The sequence below is a fragment of the Gymnogyps californianus genome, chromosome 13 (genome assembly GCF_018139145.2).
Source record: "Gymnogyps californianus isolate 813 chromosome 13, ASM1813914v2, whole genome shotgun sequence".
NCBI lineage: Eukaryota > Metazoa > Chordata > Aves > Accipitriformes > Cathartidae > Gymnogyps > Gymnogyps californianus.
The window spans coordinates 10792412-10808483 of NC_059483.1; the positions used below are offsets into that span (position 1 = coordinate 10792412).

General features: G+C 45.7%; 3 protein-coding genes across 15 annotated transcripts in view; 1 reads left to right on the forward strand and 2 right to left on the reverse strand.

The window, feature by feature from the left end:
• Positions 1–698: 698 nt before the first annotated feature.
• KCTD6 (potassium channel tetramerization domain containing 6) lies at positions 699–8816 on the reverse strand. Of its 2 annotated transcripts, none has more exons than XM_050904624.1 (3): positions 8734–8816; positions 3314–3422; positions 699–2093 (listed from the first exon to the last, which is right to left on the reverse strand). In XM_050904624.1, exons 2-3 carry the CDS (start codon positions 3338–3340, stop codon positions 1407–1409), a joined length of 714 nt encoding a protein of 237 aa, XP_050760581.1. In that variant the 5' UTR covers positions 3341–3422; positions 8734–8816; the 3' UTR covers positions 699–1406. The 2 variants fall into 2 exon arrangements, with proteins under 2 accessions (XP_050760581.1, XP_050760582.1); XM_050904625.1 differs by lacking the exon at positions 8734–8816 and adding an exon at positions 4027–4087.
• Positions 8817–9363: 547 nt separating this feature from the next.
• On the forward strand, positions 9364–14641 carry PDHB (pyruvate dehydrogenase E1 subunit beta). Its single transcript, XM_050904972.1, has 9 exons — positions 9364–9495; positions 9714–9821; positions 9893–9955; positions 10040–10075; positions 10174–10459; positions 11214–11324; positions 11978–12069; positions 12544–12685; positions 13068–14641. The coding sequence occupies exons 1-9, from the start codon at positions 9364–9366 to the stop codon at positions 13211–13213; spliced, it is 1116 nt and encodes a 371-aa protein (XP_050760929.1). The 3' UTR covers positions 13214–14641.
• The window catches only part of PXK (PX domain containing serine/threonine kinase like), a 37819-nt gene continuing 36185 nt past the window's right edge, over positions 14439–16072 (reverse strand). For 11 of the 12 annotated variants that reach the window (XM_050904967.1, XM_050904966.1, XM_050904971.1 and 8 more), the window contains one exon: positions 14439–15531. In XM_050904967.1, the coding sequence (XP_050760924.1) occupies positions 15332–15531 (200 nt within the window). In that variant the 3' untranslated portion in view covers positions 14439–15331. The remainder of the gene's footprint in view (positions 15532–16072) is intronic. The other variant, XM_050904969.1, reaches the window with a different exon arrangement.

Consider the following 16072-nt stretch of genomic DNA (forward strand, 5'->3'; position numbering starts at 1 on the left):
CACCTTCAAGAACCAGCAACCACCATAGTAATCCAGACCCCCTCTTACATCCCCAAAGCGCTGTGGTCCGCACAGCCCAGAGAGCAAAGCAGTTGTGGTAAGGAACACTTGTGACAAGAACTTCACGGGAGGACATGATCCATTCATCAAAACGGATATCAACTCTTACTCCCAACAGCATTCAAGTTAGAGCATAACCAGAAATTCTATTAATAACCATGACAAAGTGCCCAAGAAAAGCAGAAATAGCTACACGAAATTGAGTAAAAAAACAGAACTTGAGTGCCTTGACTTGAACATCATCAGAAACAGCACTCTGGTTAAAATTATATATATATATAAAGTCACTAGATAAATCGCCGACAAACCAGATAATGCTACTTAGCAGCTACAAGTATTTAGGCTCTGTGTTCCCTCCACCCCTATCCCTTTAGCCAGTACAAATACTTGCCATCTTTCTGTTAGTCATAATGCAGTTTTCAAAACACAAGCTTTTTCTATAATGAGGACAGTTGAATCAACTGATTAATACAAAAAGGAACAAAGTACATCAGTAACGGAGGAGAATGGAGCCCTACCAGAGCTACTCTGAACTACTCTGCAGCACGGAAAAACAGGGTTTGGGTGGGTTTTTTTGGTTGGTTGGTTTTAAGTATTAGAGTTCCAGAAGACAAAAAGAAAATACAAAATAGTACTCTGTATTTCACATTTTTATTAGCTTCTTGCTGGCAGGCATTACACTTGGGAATAATATTGCACCAGGCATTAAAAATATGAATTCTACCACAGGGACATTTTGCATTTAGAATCCAATATAAATATTTCTAATCATATTTCCATGGCTACAGATAATATTTGGTTGCTTGATTTATATGCATAGAAAGAAACAGTTGTCATAACTGTAAGAAACTGTACTTATCAAGTACTTTTAAAGGGTGGGATTTGTTTTCCTAGAATATTACAATACTGTTTATTGATTTAGAAACTAAATTAGTCTACATGATAGCAGCTTTTCCCCAACTGCATCTTAAATTCTTTTTGTTTCTTGCTCCCAGTGTCATAGCATTAGATGGATTAGAAACATTTAAACGGAGGTAATTTTAGGACTTTAAGTTGCGTCAGAGAATTGTGTTAATGACACAAAATACCCTATTGTACTAATTCTTCAGACTCCCTCTTTCAAACAAAAAGGTGTCTTGACTGAACAGGCACATGCATGGTTTTTTTCTGAACAGGACAAAAGGACAGAGCTGCTAGAGAACGAAACTCCTCCAGTCCTTATGATAAACAATAAATAGTCGTATAAAAAAAAGCCCACATTGTTGCTTTAGTCAAAACCGAGACTCTCTTGGGTTTACTGTCCAATTAAGTTGCCGATCACTGAAGTGGCTCCTGTGGAGTCAGAATCAGTCATCCGTTTTCCGTGCCAGTCTACAGAAAGTCCAGTTATGCTCCACTGTGTTTTCATTGGCACGCTCGCTCATATGATGAACTCTGGTATTCCTGATTGTGAAGCCTTGCTTTGTGATGTACTCCATCAGATGGACTCTGAGCGATACTTCCTGGTGGTAATCGCATGGCCCGAAAGTGAAGGAAACCTGGCAGTCCCTGGTGTCCATCATATGCTTATTCCACTTTGTGAAGTGGTTTGAAATGCCTTCCAGTAACGAATGGACTTTCGTCGTGATAGTGAGCTGCGTGATGATTACAGCCACCGGGTTGGAGTACTTGGAAAGCTTCCGGGTGCTGGACAGCTCCACCACCTCCTCAAAGGTATCCACAGGATACAGCGGCTTGGGGTCATTAAGACACTGAATTAGCGGTTCAATCTGATAGAAGTCCGCTTCCTTCCGAAGCAGGTCGAACTCCTTGAAGTCCAGTGGCAAAGTGAGCTCTGAGGTCCTTAAAAAGTTAAGAACATAACGGAAAAGTGGTCCATCTCTGTCAATAAAGTAATTGCCCTGAGAGTCCCTGGCAGTGGGGAAGTCTCCCCTGAACATGGCCCCAAGCATTGAGTCAGGATATCTCGTTAGAGTTGTGAGGGATGTCGTATACATGTGTCCACCCACATTTAGCGTGACTGGATCAGTCATCTAGAAAGAGAGAAATCGCAGAGTTTATCAAGCCACCACAAGAAGATTCGATCACCCCGCTGACACACACGGCAAATACTGTTTGAAAACTGCAGGCTCTGGAGAGAATCACGCTTCTCCCATCTGAAGCCATTAAGCGGTGTTTAAACCCGAACAAACGCAAGCCACCTAGCAACAAGGCACAACTGGCAACTAGACAGGATGATACTTAACATTCAGAACGCACATTTCCAGAATGCTTTAGAAATCTTAACAACTGAGCTACTGTCGCAGAAGCAAGTTTTGCATTTGGGCAACAAGTTTTCCTATTCTACAGATGGGGAAATGAGAACAGAGAGATTTCCTGAAGAACAAGTTAGTCTGAATGAGGCCCATCAGTGTTCCTTACTTTCACAATCTGTCTCTCATTCTAGAACAAAACAAAAAAAAAAAAGAAAGAAAGAAAGAAAATCAGCTGAACGAGTCTTAAGCCTCTTTCTCTCCCTCAGAAGAGGATGACAGTGCAAGTTCAGACACAGGACCAAGAGCTCACAATCAAAATAATCCATGCTCTGGTTAAGAGGCATCACTAAAACAAGCAAACACAAAAGAACTTTCAGCTTTTAACTCTAAAAAGAAATATTTATTAGCAAATTAGCATGCTGCGTAGAAGAGGCAGGCAGAGCACAAACCAGTCTGCATCAGCTTCCAGATAGCACACGAGGAAGCAAAACAGAAAGGAACATAAATCCCATCTGGCCACCAACCCTAACAACCAGGACTGAGGCCAGCCAGAGAAAAGAGACATATGCATGGCAGCAGAATGTTTAGAGAAAGAGAAGAGGAGAAAAATAAGACGCGTTTGTCTAGTTTGAGACAGGGTTTACAAGTAAAAATATTTTTCTTTATAAAAAAAATGACAAAGTCCTTAAAATTATATACAGGAAGCACAAACTATTTTCAGCCTTTGTGTGTTAGGAAAATGGTAACAGTGAGCTTAAGGCGTCAGTTAAGTAGTCGTTGATTGTACCTAGGAAATATGAACCTGAGCTCTCCCCACAAATAGCATGCGAGGTGAAGCACTCCAGAGAATCTAAGCAAGCTGTTGTAACATGCACAGTTTTTCTTCTCACATGACTGAAGCTCTGGATCTATACAAGACAGATCTGGAAGGATTCTTACTGCAAGATCTTGAAAGCCCAGTTGTACCACATAGCACACACTTACACAGGCTCACTTACCATATATCCCCAGTCTCCATTATCCATCTGTTCAATTGCTTGAACTGTGGTATTCCAAGTTTAACAGAAGGCTGCCGAAAGGATACACGATTCACCTCCTATTATCTCCCTGCAGGAAAAAGCACACACAGAAACACAAAACAAAGAACAAAACATGGCAGACCATCAGTACCTACAAGAATAACCAAGGGGAATGCTTTCTAATCAAAGGCAGGCTCTCTGCCAGGAGAGCATTCAGTTACAAAGCCACATTACCAGAAGAATCTACAAACGAGCTTCTCCCTCCTTCTCCCTTCACGCTACCCACAGGACTGCATCCGGAGCACAGGGGTAATCACTCCACTGGCTGTCTGACCATCCCAGTTTTGTTAAATAACAAGCAATGTGCCTCTGAGGATAATATACATTCACAAATGGACTACCTTTCACCTGGGAAACTGTGAGTACTTTGAAAGACAGATGACCTTTTCCCAATTAAAAAAGTTTATTTAGCCACCATTGAGGTCATACATGTGATCCATTAATATTAGTCAAAATTCCCATGCTCCAGTTTCAAACTGCACAGAAGAATAAGTCAAGCATGAAAGTCAATGAACAGTAAGAAGAAAAAAATCTCACTGCAGAATTAATAATTCAGTAGTGGAGAAGTGCAATTGATAGCAAGAACATTAATCTACAGACAAAGAGTATGAAAGGACTTCACACATACGCACCCTTGAAAGAAATCTCTTTAGGGACAAGCCAGAGGACATCAAACATGTTTTCAACAACGCTCCAACAAAAGCAATTTGAGAAGTGGTTCATGCCGTAACTTCCCAGAAGATGCTGAACTGCTGACTTGCATAACAAGGGGACTCTCTCCACACAAGCACGGCAAGGGAAATCCACAGCCCGGGTTGTGCAACTCAGGGGCAGGGGGGAAGTGAATGACCCCAGACACCAGTGGAGATTTTCCAAAGGTGGCCTGTCAACCACGTCAAGTGATGCATGGACAGGGAAGCCAGTCGTCAGTAAGCCTTTATCCCTACCCACAGCCTGCCTCTCTGCTAGAATTGCTGAAAATTTAGGTCAGTCTGTTTTAAGTAGGGTACAGCTTCTCAGCTTTGTTTATTTTTACATCTTAAAGAGCACACAGTTACCAAGACTTCTGCTCCCATCCTCTTTACTAGCAAACTTCAATACACAGTCACCCAGCTAAACACAGCACAAAAATTTAGCCGAGCCAGAGCCCCACATTCCAAAACAACTGAAGGTTCACAGTTAATTCCCAACCGAAAAGATAGCCCTTCTCATTCCTAGCAAACAAGGTTGCTCTCATTCACCACAGAACAAGGCAGCACATCCCACCTCTCTGGGCTCTGCTACCCTGCCTAAACCCACAGCCTGGGCACAACAGCGTCCACCAGGTCAGGCCTTCGGGGGCCGGCAGCACGAGCACAGCCTCAGCTGCATCTCAGATGTATTAAAGAGTAGAAAAAACAAAATCAGTATATGAAAATCGTGAGGTCAGACAACAGAAGACTAAGGAATACTAAGATACAGAACTAGTCATACCAGGATCCTATTTTTACAAATTAGAGACAGAGCATGCCTCAAGAAAGTACATTAAAGCACACCCCTCCAACAGCAGATAAACCTGGAATGCCAGCTCTTTTGCCAACCTCTGTAATTATTTTTTTTTTTTTAACTGCTCACAAATCAAGAAGTTAATTCATTCAGGTTTTCTTTATTTGGAATTGTCATTCAAGTACAGCTCTAACTTTTATCAATAGCCCAGACCTTTTAAATTCCAGCACTTACAGGTGTTATTCTGGTGAAGTACAACACCAGTATAACACACAGATGCATTAAAACATAGGAGAGACTGGTACAGGTTTCTGATATTCAAGGAAAACATTCACTTGAAAGTGAAATGATGTAGCCAGCCAGAAACTTCACTAGTAATCATGACAGAAGAGATTTGCAGTCTTAATAAAATTAACTGGAATTATACATTCAGAATATGTCAAAGACTGATGTCCATCAGTTATTTAAACTGGTGGACAGATATTATGTTATTTTGGTCAGCACCTAAGTCCACACTACAGATGAATCAAGACTTTCTTTATCAGGGAAAGAAACGGATGACACTGCCTGTCTGTACAAGAGCATGAACTAATCTTTGATCACAGCACTGCTATGTAACACCAGAGTGAATAATTTACGAGAGCAATTAGCTGAAACAAACCCAGCCCTCAACATATAAGCGGCATCGAGAACTCTCACTGACCTTTGTGTAAGGACCCAGAATCACTAGGCACGCACAAACCTCCCTGGCAAAGCCGGTGCTGGAGCAAGACGCGCAACACGAAGGGATGATACCAGGAGGTCATCCTAAAATGCCTGAGTGTGATCCCAACTACCTGCTGCCTCCCTCACCAGCCTGAGAGCTCTGAATTTCTAGACAACTTCACAGGCAAAACAGCTCTGTTCAGGTACAACCTGAGATAAGGACTAGCAAACCACATCACAACAAGGGTGGGGACATACGCCCTTCATGACGTATGCCCTTTCAACGATCCTTTAAATTCTTCCTGAATGAAATACAGTGATGCATTGGTGGGGATGGGCAGACACACTCCATCCATACGCTGGGATGGGCGGCCTCAAGCCAGCTCTTGTCCCTGTGTCACACAACAATGTACCGCACCCACGGACAGTCTCGCTAACGTGGCTACTCACGCCCAGACAGCAGATAACAGATGACATGCAGCCGTATCCCAAGACAGCCTGCCTTTACTAACTATAAGAAATACTTATTTAAGATGAAATTCAGCCAGACAAACTGCTGACACCATTTAAGCCAAACAGGATGTCATTCTCTGGTGAGAGCAAAAGTGCACTGTCAAATCACAGTCCTGCTGTCGTTAAGCTGCTTCCATGAGCAGCGAGTAGATATACAGCATTAACACAGTCATCACAGCTGCTGCTGTAGCCCAACACCAAGCACATCCAAAACTAGAAAGGCACAATGAGAAGCAAGTACCTTTGAAAAAAAGCACTTGAGTCATCATTTTATACTTAATACACCAAATTGGATACCTGCATTTATCAAATGCTCACTCTTATTTCATATATTATGACTCAGAGGATTACAAGGCTATTTACCAGCAACACTACTGCAACAGGTAGTCCCATTAACTTCAGCAGGGCTTCTCCCAGAACAGAGCTGCTAACGTGCAACCATTTTGCAAGCTGAAATTCAGAGAAAGCAAATGAGAGTCAGCTGAACGTCTGCATCTGTGAACACACACACATGCACACACGGGCTCAGGCCAGGCCAGGGGATGCCAGCAGCACTGCCAAGCATTTGCACTGCTGGGACCACATGCATTGCATTTGGTCAAGGCCACAGGCTACACACTGCACCTGGAGAAAACCACTGCACTGGTGTCATATGCAGTTACTTGAAGGAGGAGCAGAAATACACCTAACAGTTAAAAGTCAAGAGGCACACACCACTTGATTTGCTCTGAATATTTTTAATCTAGTTTTTACAACAAAAGAATTAAAGGATTTACTTGTGGCACTAGTCTTTAATGGACAGTTCGGTATCAATATTACAACACAAGCTGTTTAACCTCCACACAAACTGTTTAACCTCAATAGTTACCTTAGATTTCTAGGTCAATACAGAGTTGACAGGAATTCTACCAATGGCAACTTAAAAAGAGCAAAGCTAGGACTCTACTTATACAGATAAATATACTTGGTATTTCAAGCTACTCACCCACTTAGCGAGCTCCCTGCCTCTCACATTTAGACCTCCAAAGATGAGAAGAAACTCCTGCCCTCAGCACAGTTACGCTGTACATGAACAGCCTCTCCACTCCCCAGCCAGTCATAACATTTGAAAGGCAAGTTTTTATTGTAACTCATTATCGGTGACTCACCTGAACTGACAAAAACTAAGCTAGCACCAGTGATGACTGTACTCCACCAAACTGCACAGCGAGACAACAGCCTGCAGAGCGAACCCATGAGGCTCCAGCATCGTGCTACCCTAACCAAGGGAGCGAGGAGGAGGCTAGCTCTTAAAACAACCAGTTACTGAATCTTCTGGTAATTCAGCAGATCAGCTTCACTAAAGAAAGCATCCCTCACCTTCTACACATGTCAAGTTTATAATGACTAATACAGTTTATTAAAAATTAACTTAGTTCTTGCTTTTCTTTAGTTGCTTTTTACTAATACCTAGTCTTCACCTCAGGCAGGAGGGAAAAACACTCATGCCAGCCACTCAGCATTTTCACTCCTTTATGTCTAATTGCTTCACTATAAATTCCAAGCTCCTGAAGTTTCCTTCCCTGCCCTGAGGAGCTCTATGACATCCTGGTTTAAGTCCAGGTTCCAAACTTTTACTTTAATTGCTACTTGTTTGAAGAGCCCATAGCATGATATCACTTTGGCCCTCCTCTCACGAGAGCCAAGGGAAGACGCTTGTATCTAGCCTGGTCATGCTGGCCCTGTGCTGCTGAAGCAACCCAAGGCACGCAGGCTTTCAGCACCCGTGACAACGCTTGGGTTTTACCCATGTATTTTGCTTCTGTGAAACTAACTGGTAGTTGTCTCTGTATGAAAACGTGTCTCCAAACAGTTTTGGAGGAAGGTAGGTGCCAGAAACACTGAGCCTCCTGCACACACCAATGGGGCTCGGCACGTGCATGGACCAAGGAGCAACGGCAAGACAAGGGCAGAAATCCTTCGTGTGAGCCCAGGCCAGAGAGGGGGCCAGGCCTGCAGCAGGAGCCGGGAAGTGCCAGTTTCCATCGCAGAGGAGCCAGAGAGCTCATGGTGGAAGAACTCTCCCCAGGATCACAATGATTCAGCAAAGATGCTGGAAATGAACCCAGACATTTTGCCTACCCCCCCTGCAAGTGACCCAAGAGCCCACACCCTCACCCCCACCCCAAACCAGTGTCCTAGCTCTGCCTCCACTCCCCAGTGGGGCAGGAGGACCCACTCCCCTCCCAGCACAGGGCAGGACCCACATATCCCAGGCCCTCCCTGCCGGACATCACCGCCGGGCACCCCGGCTCCCACCCCAGCATCCTCCCTGTTCCTTCCCCCATCCCAACCGGGAACAGGACCCAGGCACCAGCTGTCCCATCCCCACTCTAACACCGGGGCCCCGGCATCCGGCCCCGCAGCCCTCCCCCGGCACCGAAAAGGCCCCAGGAGCCCAGTCCCGCGCCCTGCCCCTCACCCCGACCCGGGGCGCGGCCGTCCCGCCTTAACGCGCTCCCCCACACAGGGTGCGGGCACCCCGCCCCACAGGGGCCGCGGGCGCCCGGCCCCTCACGGCTCCCCCGAACCAGGGCAGGCCCCAGGCGCTCAGCCCCGCACCCCCCGGCCCCGAGGCGGCCCGGCCCGGCACTCACGGGCGCAGCTCCCGGCGCTGAGGCAGAGCCCGGCGGCAGCGGCGGCAGGAACGACTGAACGCGAGCCCGGAGTTGAGCCGCCGGCGCGGGCGGAGGCGGAGCGAGGGTGTGTCGTAATCAAGCCACGCCCCTGTGCCACGCCCCCGCCGGTGCGTGTGGGGGAGGGGGCGGGCGCCGCCGGGACGCGAAGCGCCTCAGCGCCGCCCCCGTTCACTTCTCAGGGCCGCCAGCCAGGTGGCCGCGCTCGGCGCCCGCCTCGGCCCTGCGGCCCCGTGCCCGGCCGCGGCGTCACCGAGGGGGTTGGGAGGGGCCCGGCCCGCGCAGCCCCGTCGCCAAAAGACGAAGCCGTGGCCGCGGGCGGGGCGCTTGAGCCCGAGCCATGCGCCTCCCCGTCAACGCAGGGCGGGCGCACGGTTGTCCCCGGCGGGCCTAGCCGCCGCCGCCGCCGCGGGGGACCGGAAGTGGCGTGCAAAGGCCGCGCCGCCCGCCTCCCGCCGTCGCGGTCGACGATTCTCGCGAGAGCGCGAGGGGGCGGGGCGAGGCCGCTGGCAGGGCGCGCGGGGGCGGGGCGTCGTTGTCACCGGCGGCGCGCGGCGGCCCGCTCCCTCCGCGCTAGAGGACACGGCCAAGATGGCGGCGTCTGCGGCGGCACTGCGGCACCTGGCGCCGCTGGGCGCCCGCCTCGCCCCGCAAGGCCGCGCCGCCGGGAGGCTGCTCCAGCAGCGCAGGGGGATCCGCCTCTCCGCGCCCGCCGCCATACAGGTAGCGGGGCCGCCGCGGGAAGGGCTGTCCCGAGAGAGCGGTTGGGGGAAAGGGGCTCCTCCCCCTCAGGGGAAGTGTCCGGCCCCGGGGGTGCGAGGCGGCCCCGGGGCGGGTGGGCGGTGAGGCGAGGTAAGGGGACTCTCCGCGTCCCTGGCGTGTGGGGAGCCCGGCGGCTGCGGGCCGTGCCCCCGCCCTGCCCGGCTGCCGGTGTCTCGCAGGTGACGGTGCGGGACGCGCTGAACCAGGCGCTGGATGAGGAGCTGGAGCGGGACGAGCGCGTCTTTCTGCTGGGCGAGGAGGTGGCCCAGTACGATGGCGCCTACAAGGTATGTGGATGCCGTTACCGGGCCCGGAAAGGGCCTCAGGCGGGCCCTGAATCCTCTCTCCTGCCCTGCAGATCTCCAGGGGTCTCTGGAAGAAGTACGGGGACAAGAGGGTGATCGACACCCCGATATCAGAGGTAAGGCTGCCCTGTCTCCTACCCTGGCCATCCCTTCATCAGCCGCTCCCCCGGTGCTTACCCCTTGGTTTCCTTCTCTTTCAGATGGGTTTCACAGGAATCGCTGTTGGTGCTGCTATGGTTTGTAAATTTGCATTCCTCTGCTTCTGATTTAAAAATTTAAACTAAACTATTTTTATGTAAAGACATACTAATATATATTTTAATATATTTAATAGGCAGGGTTGAGACCAGTGTGTGAATTCATGACATTCAACTTTTCCATGCAAGCAATTGATCAGGTTATAAACTCCGCTGCCAAGACCTGTTACATGTCTGCAGGATCAATCGCTGTTCCCATTGTCTTCCGGGGCCCCAACGGGGCATCAGCTGGAGTCGCCGCTCAGCACTCACAGTGCTTTGCTGCTTGGTACGGGCACTGCCCGGGACTGAAAGTTGTTAGTCCTTGGAGCTCAGAAGATGCCAAAGGTCTGCTGAAAGCATCGATCCGGGATGATAATCCAGGTGAACACTGGCAGATCATGGCAATACCTAGCACTTGATCCTGAAAAGAACGTCTGTTTTCCCTTCCTGCCCCATTTAAAGCAAAAAAAAAAAAAAAAATAAAAAAAAATTGTTAAACCTTAAAACACTTAAGGTTGCTTTACTGCAACTTTAGGGTACTTACAAAGGCACACAAGTATTTATTCTTTTCCTAACAGTCACTTGCCTTGCTAGCAGTAGACTGATTTTGTGCTGTTGCCAGCTACATAGCTTTCGTGCTAGTTTGGTACCAATCAGGAAACTTAGAAGCATTTATGAATCTATTGTAAAGGGGTTAAAAAGGATGAAGATGAGTCAGGAGGAGTTCCTGCATATACAGTGTCTATAAAACTCATTTTTACAGATCATGAAATTCAGATGATAAATTCAGAATGTCATTAATTAAAAGCAGGGCAACCTTTGTCTTTATTTTTCACAAACACGCATGCAAAATCTAAGACCTTTCTAAAACTAGCAATTCTACCGTCATGTACCAAAAAGTTAAATACCTGATCTCATTTAAGACTAATTGTAGACAATTTTTTAAATAATTCAGCATTGAAGTAAAGACTCTGATTTTTTTTTTTTTTTTTTTAATTGCTTCTGCAAACACACTCAAGTCCTTGGTGCCTGGATGGGCTTAGTATCTTGAGCTAGTCTGCTGCAGTACTGTTAATCATCAGTACAGTCCTGTGCCTGCAGATGTACACGTTAATCCAAGTATGTTTTCTTCTAGTTGTGATGCTGGAAAATGAATTACTGTATGGTGTTCCCTTCGAAATGTCTGAACAGGCACAGTCAAAGGATTTTCTTGTTCCAATTGGAAAAGCTAAAATAGAAAGGCAAGGTAAGCCGAGAATACAGTTTGTTTCCTTATTAACTGAACTGCTTGGGGACTTTTTTTAAACCTCGTAGCTATTCAGAATACTGCTGTCATGGGGCACAGAAAAGTATTTCAAATGTTAAATGTTCAAATGTTATTTTATCCAGTAGTATACTTTATTGTTCTGTTGCCCATATAAGGAAAGATGAGCTGATTCTCTATATCTCATCTAAAACTATACCCTTCTAAAGGATTTGTTCCATAGTATAGAGGTGGAGTAGGTGATGGCTGAAAAACTTTTTTCCTCACCTTAGTATGTAATTTTTGTCAAAAATGCAAAAAGAGATCACTGTAGTATTTCAGCCCATTTGTTCATAATTTACCACTGAATTATATGAATGTTTGAAAACGATAATCTGAAAACGATAATCTAAAAACTATATTAAATATCTCTTCAGTTCCCTGAATTAAAGGGTAAAGTTTGTGTCTTAGCATAGTCCTTCCACTACCACTCTTCATGCTATTGATAGGCGTAGAATACTTAGCATTTCAAATAAGCATAAGGAACTTAAATTTACAAGAGAATCCTAACATTACCATGAAAGGAGCCTGAGGTCTAGAAAAAGCGCTTTAAATCTTAAGGGTTTTTTCTTTTTTAACACTTGTTTCTGTTCTAGGAACTCATGTTACATTAGTGTCACACTCAAGACCTGTTGGACACTGTTTGGAAGCAGCTGCTGTACTTGCCAAGGAAGGTGTAGAGTGTGAGGTGGGTGGCGTTTCTGTTGCTTTTCTCTTTCCCTGAAGTGGGAAAAAAAGCAGAGGGTCTTCTCATTCGGGCTCTGCAAAAGTGTATTAACAAGCTGCTTATAATTATAAATGCCTTAACAGCATGTGCATTTCATGTTTCTGCATTTGACCTTTTCATCACAAAATTAAGGCAGAACTAGTAACGATTTTCAGGTTGACCCAGCTGTATGGTAAGCAGAACAATGACAGTGTGTATTGGCATGGTTGTATCTATATATAGCAAGACTCACCTATCTGGGATTTTCCAGGAGCCGACAGAAACTGTTCCGCACAGTCTCTGCCAGAATAAAAAGTTAGAAATTTTATTAACTTTAAGTCTTGTCTTCAAAAGTCAGAATAGGTGAAAGTGCTAAAGAGCACTGTACCCAAACAGTGGTAACTGACAGGCTTAGATCCCAGCAAAACTCACACAGTCCCTTTCTTTTTCCCCCAGGTTATAAATCTGCGTACCATTCGACCAATGGATATTGAAACAGTGGAAGCCAGCGTTGTAAAGACAAACCATCTTGTAACTGTAGAAGGAGGCTGGCCGCAATTTGGAGTAGGAGCTGAAATCTGTGCCAGGATCATGGAAGGTACCGGGTTTTGCAATATACATGTTGATCTCATTCCCAAGTCTAAATCCCGACGACTTCTTGATAAAGCCAGATGAAGGCAAAGTTAGGGTTTTGTATCTGAGGAGCTTGAGCCTACCTGTCTTGCTCTAGAAATTTTCACAGGGTGGATCCAGCTCGTCTTCCGTTGCAAGTAATTCTTATCCCAGGAATTTGACTGTATGAGAAGCAGGATGGAAACTTTTTGTCTAAACCATAGCACATGAAGATAAACGAGCAGGAACAGCTCTCTCTGGAACATCAGAGCTACTGGAACAAAATTGTTTAAATAGATTAAGATTCAGAAATTGAATTGAGAGAAAACCATAGTGCATGGCAACCTGACAGCTGTCTTCTGTTTCAGGATCTGCCTTTAACTACTTGGATGCTCCAGCTGTGCGTGTTACCGGTGCAGATGTTCCTATGCCTTACGCAAAAATTCTAGAAGATAACTGCATACCTCAAGTGAAGGATATAATATTTGCAGTGAAGAAAACTTTGAATATCTAAGTTGTAAATACATGTTTTAAAGTCCTCCTTTACAAAGTATTAATGGTATAGGGCAAGTTGTATGCATAACTTTTGTTGTATAGCTACATGAACTTTTGTACAGTGGGGAAAGTACAGTGACCTCCCAGAATATTTATATGGGGTTACCTTCTAAGCCACACTTCATATAAGCAACAATGTGTTAATGTTTGTTTGTTCAACAGTACAGGTGGGTTAGTGCTACTATAGGTAGAGAAATCCTATTCTAAATTCAGAGTGAGGAAAGAGTCCTCCATTTCTGCTTGGCTTGTAATTACCAGACTAGCTGCGTTAAACGGGCTGTAGTGGAGGTTGAGTGAAGAACTGCAGTGAGCAAAAGCGGGCCCTGACTCCAGCCCTGGAATGCTGTACAGCTCTCTAGGAGCCGATGGTCGCAAGGCTTATTAAAGGTGAACGATCAAACTGGAGTGAGTGAAGCCTTGCTTTTCAGTTCAACAGTTAAGTGCAACTATCTGCACAAAGTGGCTTTGGAAGCCTGCAGTACGGGTTAAGAGATGGCTAACATATTTAGTTGACGAGCACTCCGCTCATGCAGGAAAGCTTCTGCACAAGAGCTTAAATAAAGATCCTGATCCTCTTCAGTATGTGATGGAAAACACTACCTAATTTTTCTTCACTACACTTTTCTATCACATACAGTGATAAAATACTTGCTCAGATGCTTTGCTTTATGTATTATTTTTTTAAACTCATCACATGGGCTAACAACAGCATGCTCAAACTACAGTTCTTACCATGCAAAATAAATTAATTATTTTATTCAGACGCACTGAGCCTGGGTCTGAAGCAGCAGTTGCGTAGATTGTGGTTGAAGAGCTGGGCAACAGTCGCAGCAGCCTTTCGGCAGATCACCACATACAGAGGTTTAGCTAAGGGGCTCTTCCTGGCAGGCAGGGAGAGCTCTGCTAGGCTTTGTTCAGCAGCTTCTGGTACAGAGTGAAAGCTGCCTATAGGAGTCTGTGCAGTGTGGCTTGCTCTATTCCCTGGGTCAGCTGCCTTTACACTGAACTGTTGGAGAGGAGATAACTTACCTCTGTAAGCAGACAGAAGAGCTCGGGTCCTATTTCAGTTCAGGGCCAGGAATACTTTCAGGGTATCTATCTCCTTTAGCAGAAGTGCTATTAGGCTTTTAGGAAGTCTGGCTTGCAGGTGCAATCCTAGCTGAATATACCCACCACCACGCTGCTGAAGGAATTCCATTAACATTTTAATAAAAATGACTGAATATCACAGGTTACATGAAACTTTGTACAGACATTCTCTGCATAGTAACACACACTGATGTACTTGAATTTAAAAAATGGATTATCTATAATCCTTTAAAGTGCAATTTGTTTAAGGTTTTAAATCAAAAAGGATCTTTCAATAAAGTTTAAGCTGTAGAATTAACTTGAAGTAACTTTGCATTTAACTAAATCAAGAATAATATCCCAGTGCCCTATTGACTCCCATTTCAACTGTTTCCTCATTTAAAAACACTTTCCCTTAGAGTTACAGGTAGGATGTCCATTTAAACAAGTTTAATGAGACAGCATTTTTACTCCACCAGCAAATATGGTGGGAATAAGATTTAATTCTCCAGTTCCCTCACCTGTGCAGTACACTTCAAGGGTTGGGGGGGTTGGATGATCTAAAACAAAACTTGCTGATTCAATGCAGCAAGAATTAAGGTGAGTTACAAGTGCATGAAAAGAGCTGAAAAACTGAGCAGACTAAAACTACATTCTTGTAATTTGAAAAAAAGGGGTGGAACAGAGCTAGAAAAAATGCATTAATTCACCATGATCATGGTCATTCCTATTTTCAGATTTTTATTCAGCTATATAGAAGTTGCTGTACCCCTGAAACTAGAGAACAAAGTTCTTGAAACCAAATAAAGAGTGGAGTACTTATCACAGCATGGCAATGCAATTCAGACAGGGCAGTGCTGCTACTCAAGGAAAGCTGAAAGAGGGGTAAACGGAGCTACAGCGTGATTAGCCGCTATATGCTGGTGGATCAGTCGCTGGTCAGGAGGGTCTTGTTCCTAGACAGCACAGGAGAGGGAGAGGGAATTCAATCCTGGTGTGACCAGTGGCCTCAGCTGATCCTGGGAGCACTGTAGTCGCACGTCTGTGTTTTCTTCAGAGTTCCTTTCTGAAAGTTTTGAATGGAGCTGAGTAAGGCTCCTCGGCTTGCACTGACGTTGGGCTGCGGGCTTGGCTGCGTTGGCACCTCTGTAGTCGGAGGAGGAGCTGCTGGTGGCAGGGGCGGCGGTGCTGGGGGTATCGACGATGCTCCTGTTGAGTTGAGGAGAGAAGATGTAGTTTGATTATGCCAAGGAGGTCCTGCCGCAGAGGACTGCGGCTGCTTAGCTGGACTTGGTCAGTCCTGCACTAGTCACGTCATTCCTTGAATGCCAGTGGAGTGTGAAGAACAGAACAGATGAAAAATGCCAAAGTGATCAAATCCCTCTATCTGCAGGTGAGACGTGTCATCTGAGACACCTCTGAAACGAAGCCTGAAGTGCCTCGGTACTCAGGGATGCAAAACATGACTCAAATGTGATCTTGCACTGAGGGAAACAGAGATCACTTAAGAGGACTTCCTAGCTTCACCTTCTCTTGTTCCCAGTGAAGCAGTTTGCTCTTTGGGTCACGAACAGTAACAAAGACTGGAAGCAAATCTTACTACCTGTTCTCATTTACATGACTAACTTTACATTCTTACCAAGGACTACATCGCTGTAGTATTTGTGATGACTGCTTGGTCAGATTATACTCCATTTTTAAAGTACTAACTGCAGATAGAGTTTTCTGGAAGTGTTTTACACTTCCACAG

Excerpts from the sequence above, each read along its gene's own strand:
- KCTD6 (XM_050904624.1), bottom strand. The coding sequence starts at position 3,340 with ATGGATAATGGAGACTGGGGATATATG. Across the intron at positions 2,094-3,313 it reads ATGGAGACTGGGGATATATG|ATGACTGATCCAGTCACGCT; the intron begins GTAAGTGAGCCT and ends CTCTCTTTCTAG.
- PDHB (XM_050904972.1), top strand. The coding sequence starts at position 9,364 with ATGGCGGCGTCTGCGGCGGCACTGCGGCACCTGGCGCCGCTGGGCGCC. Across the intron at positions 10,460-11,213 it reads GATCCGGGATGATAATCCAG|TTGTGATGCTGGAAAATGAA; the intron begins GTGAACACTGGC and ends GTTTTCTTCTAG. Across the intron at positions 11,325-11,977 it reads AGCTAAAATAGAAAGGCAAG|GAACTCATGTTACATTAGTG; the intron begins GTAAGCCGAGAA and ends TTTCTGTTCTAG.